The 14,340-nt window shown below is 65.3% G+C and overlaps 2 protein-coding genes across 4 annotated transcripts in view; one reads left to right on the top strand and one right to left on the bottom strand.

Annotated features, from left to right (window-relative positions):
• The first annotated feature begins 5,496 nt into the window (after positions 1 to 5,496).
• CCDC74B (coiled-coil domain containing 74B) lies at positions 5,497 to 10,078 on the top strand. Of its 2 annotated transcripts, XM_018044837.1 has the most exons (8): positions 5,497 to 5,768; positions 6,239 to 6,283; positions 7,020 to 7,079; positions 7,888 to 8,047; positions 8,684 to 8,873; positions 8,985 to 9,064; positions 9,140 to 9,211; positions 9,303 to 10,078. In XM_018044837.1, the coding sequence occupies exons 1-8, from the start codon at positions 5,513 to 5,515 to the stop codon at positions 9,439 to 9,441; spliced, it is 1,002 nt and encodes a 333-aa protein (XP_017900326.1). In that variant the 5' UTR covers positions 5,497 to 5,512; the 3' UTR covers positions 9,442 to 10,078. The 2 variants fall into 2 exon arrangements, with proteins under 2 accessions (XP_017900326.1, XP_017900325.1); XM_018044836.1 differs by lacking the exon at positions 5,497 to 5,768 and having other exon boundaries at positions 5,788 to 6,283.
• Positions 10,079 to 10,187: 109 nt separating this feature from the next.
• Positions 10,188 to 14,340, bottom strand: part of MED15 (mediator complex subunit 15) — a 43,073-nt gene continuing 38,920 nt past the window's right edge. For both annotated transcript variants that reach the window (XM_018044834.1, XM_018044835.1), the window contains 9 exons: positions 13,809 to 13,945; positions 13,608 to 13,735; positions 13,399 to 13,533; positions 13,258 to 13,321; positions 12,481 to 12,547; positions 12,006 to 12,166; positions 11,761 to 11,927; positions 11,349 to 11,447; positions 10,188 to 10,932 (listed from right to left, as the gene is read on the bottom strand). In XM_018044834.1, the coding sequence (XP_017900323.1) occupies positions 10,796 to 10,932; positions 11,349 to 11,447; positions 11,761 to 11,927; positions 12,006 to 12,166; positions 12,481 to 12,547; positions 13,258 to 13,321; positions 13,399 to 13,533; positions 13,608 to 13,735; positions 13,809 to 13,945 (1,095 nt within the window). In that variant the 3' untranslated portion in view covers positions 10,188 to 10,795. The remainder of the gene's footprint in view (positions 10,933 to 11,348; positions 11,448 to 11,760; positions 11,928 to 12,005; positions 12,167 to 12,480; positions 12,548 to 13,257; positions 13,322 to 13,398; positions 13,534 to 13,607; positions 13,736 to 13,808; positions 13,946 to 14,340) is intronic.

Genomic DNA, 14,340 nt, shown 5'->3' on the forward strand with positions numbered 1-14,340 from the left:
GCAGGGGCCCCGGTTCTGAAGAGGCCCGGGTGGGAACCGAGTGCCGGGGTGAGTTTGCAGTTGAGCCCCTGACGCCGCCCGGCCCGGCCCTGCTCCGCCACGGCCACCTCACCAGGGAGGAGCAGCTGCTGGGTGCCTGGAGGTGCAGCTCCCTGCAGGCGTCCTGAGTCGTTTTCCAGGGCAGCCGGCTACAGCCCCAGACCCGGGGGCACCAGCCCTAAGGGGGTGAGCCCCGCCCCTCCACTTCCCCTTCAAAGGCCACTCACTTGGGCTTCCCTGCCGGCGCAGTGCTGAAGAATCCGCCTGCCGCTTTGGGAGTCACGGGTTCCATCCCTGATCTGGGAAGATCCCACGTGCTGCGGAGCAGCTAAACCCGTGCGCCATGACTGCTGAGCCTGAGCTCCACAGCACGAGAAGCCTGCTCCTGACTACCGGAGAGAGCCCACAGACACAGTGAAGACCAGCACAGATGGAGAGATCGCTGGAAAGGACACTTAACTCTGCGGCCACGCTGCAGTGGGCCTGAGGCTCCCCTCCCGTGCACGGCACCCTGTAAATAACAGCCTTACTCGCTGCCAACGCCTGCCCAGGTGGCTTCCCGCCCGCGGGCACCGCAGCTGGTGCTGCCAAGCTCCCGGAGCAACAACCTGAGCACGCGTCCTACCTCGTGGCTCTGAGCTGCTCGGGAGGACACACAGGTTTCTGTAGAAACAAGTGGAGCGAGCCGGTGGGGGAGGCCGCTCACAGGCGCCGCGGATCTAGCTGATGGGCCCGGGGTTTTACACCCACAGATGAGCTGCAGAAGGGGGCAGGGGGCGGGCACAGCGAGGGGAGAGCCCTGCGGAGGGGCTGCTGGCCTGGAGCCTGGGCGGGGGAGCAGGCTGGAGGTGGGGGTTCTGCACATCTCAGCCCCACCCAGAGCCTCAGGCGGTTTATGCCAGCTGCCCACCCCCTCAAGCCCCAACGCCCTGGCTTCGACCTTTCGGCCACCCAAGTGCTGCCCAAGTTGGCCACACCAGTCGCCTCTCAGAGCCCCCGGCCTCCCAGCCCCGCAGCCAACGCTGGACTCACTGTCCCTCCTGAACTGTTTCCCAGAAGCCTTCCTGTCTGTTTCAAGCTTCCGTGTCCTACAGAACGTCCCCAGGAAGCTCAGAGTCTGTGCGTCTGAAGCCTCCAAAGAGAGACCCACACTCAGGGCAGCCTGATCAGCGAGAGTCCCCTGCCCGGCCGGCCCCACCACCACCCTCCTCTCCGGGAGCCCGGGGTGCTGCTGGGCCCGCCGGCAGGCCTCTGAGGGTCTGCACCCCCTCCCTCCCGCCCGGGGAGCCCCATGCCCCTGGCCCCAGTCTGTCCTCCCTGCCTCTGCCCCCCGGGCTGGACTGAGGGCCCCCTCTGGACTAACCACTGTCCACAGATAAAAGCAAAGACATACTTCTTGTCATCTGTGTGGTGCTGGGCACTTGGAGATGCTGAATAAATCAAATAAATACTCATGACTGACCGTCCGTCCAATGAGGACGTTTGCTCTCTGTGGACGAGGGTTGTCCTCTTTTCTCTCCAGTGCTGAGCAAGTGAGCTGCCCAACAAGTACATTTGTTTGACAGATACCTTACTATGCCTATTATATACATATCCAGGGACCAAGATGTGAGCTAGCGGACACATTAGCCTGTCCATGACGAGAAAAGGGCCAGGACGGGGTCCTTTAATCTAATGTTGAACGAGTGAAGGGGCCTGACCAAGGCTCAGATCACAGACTGACGTAGAACTCAGCTAAAGGCACCTCCCTGATGGCCCTTTAAGGATCCGCCTTGTAACGCTGGGGACGTGGGTTCGATCCCTGGTCGGGGAACTCAGATTACACAAGCCGAACACTGCAGTCAACGCGGTTCCTGCATGACGCAAGGAACACCTGGTGCAGCCTAATTACTTATTTTTAAAGAAAAAGCTAAAACTAGGACCGTTAGGAGAAAACACAGGAGCAAATACTGAAAAGCGAGCTCACTGGTTTTTCAGGTGTGACAAGAAAAGGGCAAGTGGCAAGAGAAAACTTCAGGGGCCCGAGCGTCTTCACGACGCGCATCTCCCCTCAGGTCGCTGGCAGTAGCGACGGCACCCCTTGTTGCTGCCCGTGCACAGCGCGCTCCCTGTCCCGGGATCGGGAACTGCGGGGCCGCTGGCCCTGACGAAGGGCAAAGCGAGATCGACACAGGCCCTCTAGGCGCGCGAGACTGGGGAGGAGGGGACAGTAAGAAAGCGGCCTCCGTGTCACTGCCCTTAGAAAAGACGGTGGTCATTTCCCGGTTGACTTATTCCCCACAAGAGTCGCCAGGATGATGAACAGAAGCCAAGTCTGTCTTCCTGGCCGGCCCTGAGCAAGCACGTTCCCTCCCTCTTAACCGAAGCTGGTCTCGCAGGGCTGCAGCAGGTGCAGCGGCAGGAGCCGCCTCCCGGCTGCACAGCCCCGGCCCGCACGGTCGCCGGCACAGCCAGCTTGTCCTTGACTTTGCCCAGGAGGGTTAGGATGGCCCAGGAGAGCGGACGCAGGAAGAGCCCAGAGACTGCTGTGTAGCAAAAAAAAAAAAACACCAAAGGGATGTGACGGTGGTCCAGAGCCAAGACTCTGCACTCCCAGTGACGCACCTGAGCCCCAGCACAGCCAGCCAGAGTTTACAGAGCAACAAAGCAAGGAACTGACGGCTCCCTGAGCACCTAGACCCGCGGGGAAAACAGAAACCAAGGTGCAAAGCAGGATGTCTGCCACGCCCCCGTCACAGGCAAACAGCTGAAAGTCAGCAGACAGATGAGCCCGACCACAGGTGTGTCAGTGGAAGTACTAAGCACAGAGGAGGCTTGGGCGGCGCCCACGCCTCGGGACAGGGGCGGGGTGGACTTGGGGGCGTCTGTGTCGTTTGAGTCGTTTCTACCCAGGAGGATGTACTTCTGCCTGGCTGATGGGCAGCTGCCTGCAAGCCTGACTGAGTGCCCTTGGCCCACCCGTACCCACTTTTCCCTGTGAGAGCCCTATAGGAGCGCTGGGAGCCCCTTAAGATAGGAGGCGTCTCCTCCCATTTTTTAAACTCTCAGCCTTGTTCACACCGAGCCAGGTCAGCAATTCATCAATTGCACTTTAGGCTGTCCCGCCCGCCCCCCGCCCGGCACTGGCTCTTGTCCAGGCCGCTGCTGCGGTTGAGCTGTGGCTCTCCGTACCCATCTGTCTCCAAAACAGGGCAGTGGTTTGCCCTGAGACCACAGGGCTCTGATGGGTCTAAGAACAGTTGGTGATTTTCAGTGTGTTCAGCTCTTTTTGTGTTGGTGAGAAGGACCACAACCACTGACCCCTGCACCGGGCCAGAAAACCAGAATGCATGTGTATATGTTTCCCCCAGCTGTGTTTAAACTTCTCCATGGTTTCAATCACCACAACTGTCTTTTTCTGCAGACTTTACACAGGTATTATACAGCACTTTTCTGTCGGGTTTCCCTGGTGGGTCAGTCAGTAAAGAATCTGCCTGCGATACAGGAGACCCAGGTTCGATCTCTGGGTGGGGAGGATCTCCTGGAGAGAGAAATGGCAACCCACTCCAGTATTCTTGCCTGCAAAATCCCATGGACAGAGGAGACTGGTGGGCTACAGCCAATGGGCCCCAAAGAGTCAGACAAGACTGGCCAAGTAAGCCCCCACCGCTCTGCTGGAAACTCTTGTCTAGAGTTACTTGTGACCTGTTTCTGTCGGCGGAATCTGAATTCTTCCGCTTGACCCCACCTCGTCTGGGCTTCACTAGTGCAGGTCTGACGTCACAGGTCGCTTGGCAGTGAGGCTCTGGGTTCTGACTTTGGTTCTCTGGGCGGCTGAGTTACCGGAAGAGGACCTGTGGAGGCTGGGCTTTGCATTTTATAGGGGCAGATGAAGCTTGACTTTGTCCTTGCTCTTCGTGCAAATCTCTTATTTCTGAAGTACGGCCTTTATTCCCAAGCTGTGACTCTTTGGGAGCTTAAATGAAAAACTTCTCTGTCTTCTCTGAAAGCATCTCTGTTAGTTTCCAAACGTGGTCTCCCCTGGAGTTGGCCATTTTGGCCTCTGGCTCTGTCCTGCCCTGGGACCTTCTGCATTTCAGGCCAGCCACACACTTGAAGGGAGTTCATAGCTCCGAACATTCCAGCACCCCTCAGTTTTCACCCATCACCCTCTCCATCCAGTAAGCCGGCGGCTTTGCGCTCCGGTCTCGCTGATCAGGAGCCCTCAGGAGAAGACGGCTCCTCAAGCACTGCCTTCTTGCAAAGTCGGTTTGCTTTTTGTTCTCCTCTGGTGCCTGCAGACAGCTGTTTCGTGTTTTGTTCACACTTCGTAAAGCACAGGGGTCTGCGAGGACTGGAAGTGGAAATCCTACCTTTTGATTTTTGAGACAAAATCGTGTCATCTAAAGTATCATCTGTAACCATATCAGCTATTTAGAACACAAACTATTGAAACACAGCCGGTGAACATAACTGAACTAAGACCTGTAACGGAGGATGGGCCTCTGCGGTTTGTCAGAGGAATGTTGCTGTGCAGGCGCTCAGTTGTGTCCGACTCGTTGTGGCCCCATGGACTGCAGCACACCAGGCCTCCCTGTCCATCACCAACTCCCGGAGCTCGCTCAAACTCATGTCTATCCAGTCGGTGGTGCCCTCCAACCATCTCATCCTCCGTGGCCCCCTTCTCCTCCTGCCTTCAATCTTTCCCAGCATCAGGGGCTTTGCCAATGAGCTGGCTCTTTGAATCAGGTGGCCAGAGTATTGCAGCTTCAGCACTTCCAGTGAAGATTCAAGGTTGATTTCCTTTAGGATTGACTGGTTGGATCTCCTTGAAGTCCAAGGGACCCTCAAGAATCTTTTTTTAGCACCACTGTTCAAAAGCACCTATTCACTGGTGCTCAGCTTTCTTCATGGTCCAACTCTATATCCATACATGACTACGGGAAAAACCATAGCTTTGACCCTATGCACCATTGTCAGCAAAATAATGTCTCTGCGGTTTCATATGCTATCTAGCTTTGATTTTATCATAGCTTTGATTCCAGGAGCAGCAGTCCTTTAATTTCATGGCTGGAGTCACAGTCCGCAGTGATTTGGGAGCCCCAGAAAATAAAATCTGTCCCTGTTTCCACTTCTTCCTCATCTTGACGGGACTGGATGCTGTGATTCTAGCCTTTTGAACATTAAGCCAACTTTTTCGTTCTCCTCTTTCACCTTCATCAAGAGGCTCTTTAGTTCCTCTTCACTTTCTGAAATGAGGGGCGGCCTGTGATCAAGCGAGCTACCCCACTGGGGCGGGGCCGCGACACCCGCACGAAGTCAAGCGTCGCCCCAGGCCCCGCCCCCAGCCCGCCCCGCCCCGCCGAAGCCCCGCCCCAGATGCCCCGCCCCCAGATGCCCCGCCCCCGGCGCCCCGCTCGCCCGTTTCCACGGCGACGCCGCGCCAGGTCGCGGCAGCCGGGCCACCGAGTGGGCGTGCAGCGGCAGCGGCTACATGAGCGCGGCGGGGGTGGCGGCAGGGCAGCGGCCCCGCAGCTCGGGCATCCCGGGCTCCCGGGGCACGTCGCGCCCGCGCCCGCGCCTGCCGGCGGTCCCGCAGCCCGGGCAGCTCGGCGCGTCGCTCGGGCTCAACGAGGCTCAGAAGCGGGTGCTGGACTTGGAGAAGAGCGTGCAGTTCCTGCAGCGGCAGCACTCGGAGACGCTGGTCAAGCTCCACGAGGAGATCGAGCGCCTGAAGCGCGAGAACAAGGGTGAGGCGGGCGGCGGGCTGGGCCTCAGGAGGCGGCCTCGCGGGACTCCGCCACCCAGGCCCCGGGCCCGCCACACCGCCCGCAACGGAAACCCGGCCGCCCCCTTTGAAAACCTTTTGTCGAAGTGAAACACCGCCCCCCTCCCCCGCCCCGGGTCCGCGCAGGCAGGCCGATGGATTTTCCCAAGCCGAGCGCACCCAGATGGGTCCCTGCCCCCTGGGTCATCCTGACTGCCTCTGTCCCCCCCGGAGCCTGGGCCCACCCGGCCGAGGGCGCCCCGCCAACGTCACGGATGCAGGGAGGGGCTCTGGCTCAGGGAGCAGCCAGGGGCACCCCGAGTCCGCCCGAGGGTGCCGTGTCTGGGTCCACAGGGCAGGGCCCCTCAGGGCCTCAGCAGGGAGGCCTGGGCCGCGGGCAGCCAAGCCGTGTCTCTCAGAGTGGCCCCGAGCAGAGCCCATGCTTGCTTTCAGATCTTCACTACAAGCTCATCATGAACCAAAAGCCACAGAAGAAAGGTAAGGCTGAGGCCCACAGGTGCCTTGTGCAAAGTGACTGCCCTCAAGAGCAGCCCCCGGATTAGCCCAGAGAGACGGCTCCCAGCTGCAGCCTGGGTGACCGCACCAGAGCGCAGCAGGGGCCGTGGACAGAAGCGCCCTCGCGCCCCCACTGACCCCAGCCTCACTCTCCCGGAGGCTCGTCCTCGTACACTGCGGCCCCAGACGTTCGGCCCCAGACGTTCGGCCGAAACACAGGCCGGCCCAGCACAGCCCCATTTCCGGTCCCTGAGGCCTCAGGCCGCCCCACTGTCTCCACGGCAACCGCCCACGGCCTCATCTGCGCCCGCTGCCCCTGCCTGTCCTGCAGCCTTGCCCAGGGCTCCCCTCCCCTCCTCCTGCTGAGGCCAGGCCTCCGCTGGGAGGCGGTCTGAGTGGTGAGCAGTGCCAGCCTCGAAGGCCCCCAAGGCGCTCTTCCTGGGAGGCACGCAGGGGGGTGGTGGCGGGGACCCTTCTCTGGCGGGGCCCCACGGCCGCCAGGCGCTGATGTGGGCACGCAGTGCTGGGGCCCCGAGGGGACCTGGGGAGAGGCCGTGCTCCCACTCAGGACCCTGGTTCCAGCCGCAGCCCCCTTCCACGGCTCCCTCCGGGACTGGCAGGGTCTGGGGCAGCCTTGCTCGAGTGTGGAGGGGGCACAGGAACGGGTGGGACGGGAGCGTGGCCCTGCCGCCGTGGGCTGACCCCCCGCGCCCCACAGGCAGCACGTCGAGCTCCAGCCTTCAGTCCACCAAGTCCGTCTCGAACACAACAGTGTCGGGTGAGTGAGCCAGCGCCTCTGTGCTTGGGGTCGGGGTAGAGCAGGGCCCCTCGGGTGCTGCGGGCCTGATTCGGGCGTGGGGTGCTGAGCAGCACGCTGAGCGCCCACGGTGGTCCTCAGGGGGCGCCTCAGCCAGGCCCCATGGACTCGGGGGTCAAGGAGACACTGAAGGGACCCAGGAGGGTCCCCAGGGGCCTGTGAGCTGAAGGCCCAGGAGGGAGCTGGGGCCAGGGGACAGGTCAGCGGGCTGGCTGGAGGGAAGACCGTCGGTGTGGGGTGCAAGGCGGCAGAACGTGTGCCCCAGGAGCCCCAGGGTCCTCCGCCTGCTCAGCTCAGCCCTCAGAGGAGGCAGGATGCAGGTGGCGGCCCCAACGCAGAGCCAAGTGAGAGCCTCGAGAGCTGCCCTGCCCGACGGTGCCTCTGACACTCCAGGCTTCGTTCGGGCTGGGCCCAGATCTTGCCTTCACTTTCATTTTGCCCAAAATGGGGTTCAGAGTCAGGGAATGGCTGCCGGCCAACCCCGCTCCCCCGGCCCTGAGCTCTGCCGAGGCCCACAGGACCACTCTGCAGGGCGTGCGGGGCTCTCTCCCTGCTTCAGCTGCTGGGGCAGCCAGCCTTCAGCACTGTGGCCCCTTCAGGACATTCAGACCCCCACGGGCTTTGCCCCACCCTGCCTCTGTGCCTCCCAGCACCCTGCCCAGAAGGAGGCTGCTCCCCTGTGCCCTTTACGAGGGACAGGTGGGGCCCCGCGGGCGCACGTGGCCCACTGACGCCCGGTGACAAGGCCCTGTCTGGGTCTGACCTGCAGCCGGCTCTCAGGGCAAGGCAAAGCCCCAGCCCGGGTCCTCTAAGAAGCCAGACTGGAAAGCTGAAGGCCCCCCGCAGCTGGACCTAGAGGAGACCTCGGTCGCCTCCCTGCTTCACGGCGGCATGGTGGACAAGGCCCTCGGGGTGCAGGGGCCTGTCAAGTAAGGCTCCCTGCGCCCGCGGGACGGTGTGCTCGGCAGGCTCACAGCCTGGAACCCGCTCACGGCGTAGCCTTTTTAAACGGTCTCCAGCGGGAAACAGGCTCCTGAAGGCTGGGCTGGCCCACCTGGTGGGCACTGCCTTTTCCCCTCCCCGGGATTCAGCAGGCCCCCTGAACTGGCCTGAATCTGCAGGAGGGGCTGGCAGCAACCCCTAAAGGATGCTTTCGAACACAGAAGCAAAGCGTCCAGGCCTCCACATTAGCTTGCTTTTCACCCAGAGAACCCCGAGTCTGGTTGGGGCTCCCCCAGGAACCGTGCTGGGCTCTGGAGGGCACAGGGTCGTCACACCAGGGCAGGGCCTCCCTGGGACTCGCCTGCTGTCTGCTGGGCCAGCGGGCCCGCCCCTGCTTCTCTGCAGCCTGTGGGCACCCCGGGCAGCTCGACCACACCCACCCCTCAGTGTGTGCTGCGAGGGGAGGAAGGGGTGGGCCTGCTGCCGGGCACAGAAGGGAGCCAGGCTGAGGAGACGCCCCCTCCGCACTCTGGAGCAAGTGCCGCCCTGAGAGCTGGTGAGACCGCCCGCGGCAGGCTGCCCCGGCCCTGCCCCCGCCCCGGCAGCTCTCATGACTGTTTCAGGGACGAAGAAGCAGACAGCGCTAACGCAGTGCCCCCCTGGGCGGTGGGCAGCCAGCGCAAGGGCATGCAGGTGCCAGGGGCGCCCCCCTCGGCGGGCCTGCCCCTGCACCTGCGCAAGCCCGCCACGCTGCAGCAGTGTGAGGTCGTCATCCGGCAGCTGTGGAACGCCAACCTCCTGCAGGCACAGGAGGTGGGGGGGGGGGAGAAGGGGAGGGGGGAGAAGGGGAGGGGGAAGGGGAGGGGGACGGGCGCCCCAGGGCCCCACCGCCCCACCCAGGGCGCCTCTCCTCCCTGCCTTCAGCTGCAGCACCTCAAGTCGCTCCTGGAAGGGAGCCAGAGGCCCAGGGCCGGCCCCGAGGAGGCTGGGCCCAGCTCCCCCAGGTAGGTGCGCCGGGAGGCTGCAGGGGCATGGTTGGGCCCACTCATCTGGGGCTCACGGCCAACTCCCTTCTCCAGAGACCAGGAGGCCCTGCATTTGGGGGCCACGCAGCTCCCCAAGGTCACCGCCAAGGGCATCTCTAAGAAATGGTAAGTCCTGCCGGGATGGGAGGCGGGCAGCCTCTGCGCCCGGGGGCTGCGCGGTGGGGAGGGTGCCTGCAGTGACCTCCGTTGCCCCCAGCCTGATCCTGAGCCGGGCGCCCGTGGCAGAACATGCCATCCTGCCGGCACTGAAGCAGAGCCTCAAGACCAGCTTCGCAGAGCGGCAGCGGCGGCTGCAGGCGGTGCAGGGCCGGCGGCTGCACCGCTCAGTGCTCTGAGCGCCGGGCCCAGCCACCACCCTGCGGGACTGTGCCCCACGGACCCCCAGCGCGCGTAAGCCAAGCCCGCTTCCGATCGACCAGGCCCACGGCGGACACCGCACGGGGTCTCGGGGCTGGGAACTGTTTATTTTCTCCCTCAGTTTTTTGCTATCCTGTGTCCTCACACACGTGTTATGGAATAAGCATGAGCCTGTTGAAGACTGGAAATAAAGCTCGTTTCTCCCAGTCGCGAGCCTCGTCCGTCACCCCGGCTCTACACCTGGCGGCAGGTGGCTCTACGCCTGGTGGCGGGCGGGGCCTGCCAGGAGCCACCCCGCCTGCCAGACCGGCGGCTGCCCTGGAAGAAAAGAAGCGGAGCCACAGCCCGCACGCTCCTCTCCGAGCGCAGGGGGCTGCCTGCCAGGCACCCGCGCGACACCGTCCTGCGTCCACCGGCACACACAGCTGGTGAGCGGCCCTGCCTGGCCCACCTTCCTCCACCGAGGGCCGGGGCCATGGCCGCGGGGCAAGGTCCTCCCCCGGATGCTGGCCCGCCCGGCGATGGCCGCAGGACACCCTCGTCTGCCAGAGTGACAGCTTCGGCTTGGACCCGTCTGGCAGGACAGTCCTCTCAGCCCCACGGAGTCTAGGCGTCCCCCTCCAGTGGGGGACCTCGCTCCGCCCCAACAGCGCCCCTCACTGGACAGAGGGCCCCGGACTCACGGCAGGGAGGCAGGGGGACACAGTGACAGACCCACGGCAGACACAGGAATAATAAATTTATTATAAGAACCACAGAAGACACGGGGATGCACGTACAAAAAGGGGGACCCTCTCACCAGCAGGGGGCCAGCTGGCCAGCGCCCCAGCAGGAGCCTCAGTCTCTCAGAACGCCGGCTCTGAGGACAGCATCCTGACCTGAGCGGGCGCCAGGCCTGGCGGGAGGAGGGTGGCGGGGCCCTGCAGTGAGCGCCCGACCCTGGGGCACCCCGCGGCACGCGCGACCCTGGACTGTGGCCGGAGAGCTGTGCGTGCGTCTTCAGGGTCTCCTATGTCCTGCACGCCCCCCGGGAAACGGCAGAAGGCTTTCCAGCACACAAACGAGGCTCACGCAGGACCCCACCGTGCCAAGTAGACAGGGGCCCTGCAGGGGACAGCAGCCCTCCCGCGCAGGGCCGGGATGTGGCCGGGGCCTCTCCACGTGTGGAAGCGTGTAGCTGGTCCCAAGGCAGAGGGAAAGCAGAAGAGCTAACCGAGGTCCGGGCTCTCTAAGGAAGCCAGCGTCCAGAAACGTCTGACACGGGGCCGAGGGGGCTGCCAGCTGCCCCGTGGCCCCCGGAGGGCGGAAGCCGGACACGCAGCGGCGGTGCGGCTAAGCGGCTGAGAGGCAGGCCTGGTGGACGCTCTGGGCCCAGGTGTTGAGCAGGGCCGTGACCGAGTGCTTGTCAGGGAGCTGCAGCAGCCTCGAGGCCATGCACCGGTGCACTGACTGCAGGAAGGGGTTGGCGTCTGCAGAGAAGGGCGGCCGTGAGCCTCTGCCAGGACCGCCGCTGCCCGCCCCAGCCTGGGGCCTGGGTGCCAGCTCCCATACGCCAGTGGACAGCTGGGCTGGGGACTGCCCTCAGCGCCTGCTTCTCCACAGGCCAGCCCTGAGCCTGGGGAGGAGCGTCTGCACCAATGGCGTGGTCTCAGGGCCTGTCCCCCAGATGGGTCCCCAGGAGCCTCACAGAGGCCCACAGGGGCTGCTGGGCCAGCCTCAGCCCTGAGCCGGCTGCTCAGGACTGCAGGGGTGTGGTGGGCAGGGAGCCTCCCCTCCCTGTGGGCCTGCGCGGCCACCTGCTCTGTCCACCGAGGAAGAGGGCAGGAGGGCCTCAGGAGGGCGGGGCTTGCAGAGGAACGCCGGGTGCCTGCCCCCCGTCACCCACCGTACTGCCACTGCCGGTTGATCCACAGTGGGCTCTGGGCGGGGTAGTCGGCGGGCACGCTGAGCTCCAGCGGCGGCACGCTGGGGAGGTCCCTGTCATCTGCGAAACACAAGGCGCCACCTGTGACCCGGCAGTGCCCACCGGGCCTGGAGGCCCTGCAGAGGCCAGTGTGGGGCCCAGGCACCGACTCCCGCGCTTCCCGTTCCCTCCGGGCCTCAGGCGTGGAGCTGCAGCTGGACGGGAGGGAGGGGGCTTCCGTGCCTGGGGGGGACACGGGCGCGTGCAGGCGCAGAGCCAGCCCCCAGGCAAGCGCGCGTGCTCTCGCGTGTGGGCCGAGGAGGACAGCGGGCAGATTCCAGGAGGGCTGGGCTGGGCCGGCAGGCGGTCCCGGCAGCCCCGGCCCAGCGCTCACCCAGCTTGCATATCAGGTGCACGGCGCCATCGTTGCTGCAGTGTGAAGGGTCTAGGTTCACCAGGAACTTGGGGTCCAGCCGCGCCACCTCCCCCTGGAGCACGTTGGGGATACTCTGGCGCTCGTCCTCTTCAAACTTCCGCTTCCGGGTGGACACCACCGGGGCCCTGCAGGAGGCAGCCGTGTTGACCCCCCGGCCAGGCCGCGGTCTGGCCCGCCGCCCGCCAAGCCCCGCGGGTACGCACGTGACGGGCGGGCCGTGGATGGCAGTCATGGCCGGCACAAACGTGCGGTACAGGGAGTGGTTGAAGACGGGCGAGCGGATGTTGGCCAGGACGGCGTCCAGCAGCGGCTGGCACAGATACTGCTGCTTGGTGGGGGGCACTGGGGGCGGCGGGGGCGTGGGCTGCGGCAGGACGGCGGGGTCAGCAGCCCACTCGCGGGCCCCGGCCCTCGTCCTCGCCCAGCCGGCCTTCCTGGCTTCCCCACAAGCTCCAGACCACAGGCGGGGCAGCCAGGCCAGGCCCGTGGGCCTCGAGAGCCGCGCACTACGAGGCCGCAGGCACAGGCTCCCCGGCGTCCTCACCTCACCCACGGCACTGGGCACGGCCCCCGCCCCCTCGGACTGCAGGCTCCGGCTCGCGGTCAGGCCGCGGGGAGCCCTGGCCAGCAGGGATGCCCACGGCCCCAGGGACAGCGCAGGCAGAGCAGCGCACTCACCACCGCCATGTCATTCTTGAGCTTCTCCAGGGCGATCTCACACTTCTGCAGCGTCTTCAGAGGGCACCTGAGGGAGGAAGACAGGGCTGGCCCTCCGGGTGGGGGCAGGGAGCCGAGCGCTCCCAGGTCTCTACCCAGCCACGGACAGTCTGGCCTCCTCCGGATGGAGCGGACTGGGGCCTGGGCCCCGGCACAACTCCCAGGAGCCCGCCAGCCCACGCTGTTCCCAGGCTGAGTCTGAGGCAGGGCGGCCCTGCGCTCAGGACATGGCACGCCATGGCAGGCCAAGGGGGGATGCAGGCCAGGCCCCTGCCCCCACCCGATGACGCCTGAGAGGCCGGAGGGCTGTCCGTCTCTCACAGGACCCCTCAGTGCCCAGCGTTCTGCCCAGGTGAGCAGAACAGGGAGGACATTCCAGAAGGGGGCCTGGCCTGAGCCAAAGGCCCCAAGAGAGGGCAGGGTCCTCAGGCCAGACCACCTGCAAGGGGGTGCCGGCCGAGTTCTGGCCTCAATAGCTCCGTGGCCCGTGGGAGAAGCAAGGGACGTCAGCGCGTGGCCCTGCCTTCGAGCCCCTCTCAGAGGGCCCGGTCCCTCCCACGGCCAGCGCCTGTGAGCTCAGCGCCCCTTCTGCACACGTGGGCACTGGGGCCGTCTCCAGCCCAAGGCCACCCGCACGTCGGGGGCCAGGCCAGCAAGAAGGCTGTGAGGGCCGCTGGGTGGGGCCCTCTGTGAGCATGGGAGCAGCCCTGTGCCCACAGGCTGGGCACCAAGGCTCACCGCTTGGAGGGGTCCGTCAGGATGTCCAGCAGGCTCTTCATCTTGCTCAGGTCCTTCTTCCTGTCTGCGGAAGCAGCGGACCCTCAGATCGGGCCGAGGTCCCTGCCCCGCCCCGCCCATCCTGCTCGCCCGCGGGCCCACCTTCGTTCTTGTCGATCTTGTTGATCATGCGGCGCAGAGGCTCTATGTACTTGGACAGCTGCTTCAGCTTGTCCAGGTACTGCTGCTCCTCGGCCTGGCTGGAGCCGGCGGGGCTCATGACGGAGCTGGGGTTCACTGCAGGACGTGGCCTGGTGAGCGCGGCCCCGCCCATGGGGGGCGTGGCTGTGCCCGACCCTCGCCCCACTTACCGGGGGTGTTCAGCGGTCCTGGGGAGGGGACGCTGAAGTTCTGCGGGGTGCGCGCCGTCACTGGGCTCTGGGAAGGCTGTGGCGAGGGGCTGGGCAGGAAGCTGCTGGGGGACGGGGCGGGGCCGGAGCTGGCAGAGAGGAGGCGGGTGAGCCGGGGCGGGGCCGGGGCCAGAGGCGGGGGTGGGCCCCGGCCGGGCCTACCTGACGTTGGAGCTGGGCTGCGAGCTGGGCGGGCCGGGCTGCGGGGACGGCTGCGGGGGAGGCGGCATGGACTGCGGGGTGTGCACCTGCTGGCCCGGCGACGGCGAGGACAGCACGGTGAGGCCGCTCTGGCTGACCTGCGGGGAGGGCGCGCCTGCTGAGCCGCCCCGCGCACCCCCGCGGCCCCTCTGCTGCCGCCTCTCAAACACCCACGCGGTGCGCCCCTCCACACACGCAGCCCGCACACTGGCGGCAGGGCTGGACTGCTGGCCCTGGGCTAGTAGAGACTCGAGTGGGGGACACGACGTGCCAGGGCCCTGCCTTGCGCGTGTGGGAGCCTGCAGGCAGGGGAGGCCAGCGAGGACCACGCACAGTGACGAGTGGGCTGACCTTTCAAAGCCTCCGTGACCGCTTGGGCCCCAAGGTCAAGCCGGGCAGCAGGGCATGGCGGAGGCTGTGCCATGCGGTTGCCCTGCGTCTCCGTCGCCAGCGCCCAGGCCAGAGCTGCGGTCTGGCAGCCGAGCAACCTCTG

This window comes from Capra hircus, unplaced genomic scaffold (assembly GCF_001704415.2).
Source record: "Capra hircus breed San Clemente unplaced genomic scaffold, ASM170441v1, whole genome shotgun sequence".
Classification (NCBI taxonomy): domain Eukaryota; kingdom Metazoa; phylum Chordata; class Mammalia; order Artiodactyla; family Bovidae; genus Capra; species Capra hircus.

What these genes read in the sequence shown, in the direction of transcription:
- CCDC74B (XM_018044836.1), top strand. Translation starts at nt 5,941, where the DNA reads ATGGATTTTCCCAAGCCGAGCGCACCCAGATGGGTCCCTGCCCCCTGG. An exon ending in CCAAAAGCCACAGAAGAAAG is followed by an intron (nt 6,284 to 7,019) that starts GTAAGGCTGAGG and finishes CGCGCCCCACAG; the next exon opens with GCAGCACGTCGAGCTCCAGC. An exon ending in GGGGTGCAGGGGCCTGTCAA is followed by an intron (nt 8,048 to 8,683) that starts GTAAGGCTCCCT and finishes TGACTGTTTCAG; the next exon opens with GGACGAAGAAGCAGACAGCG.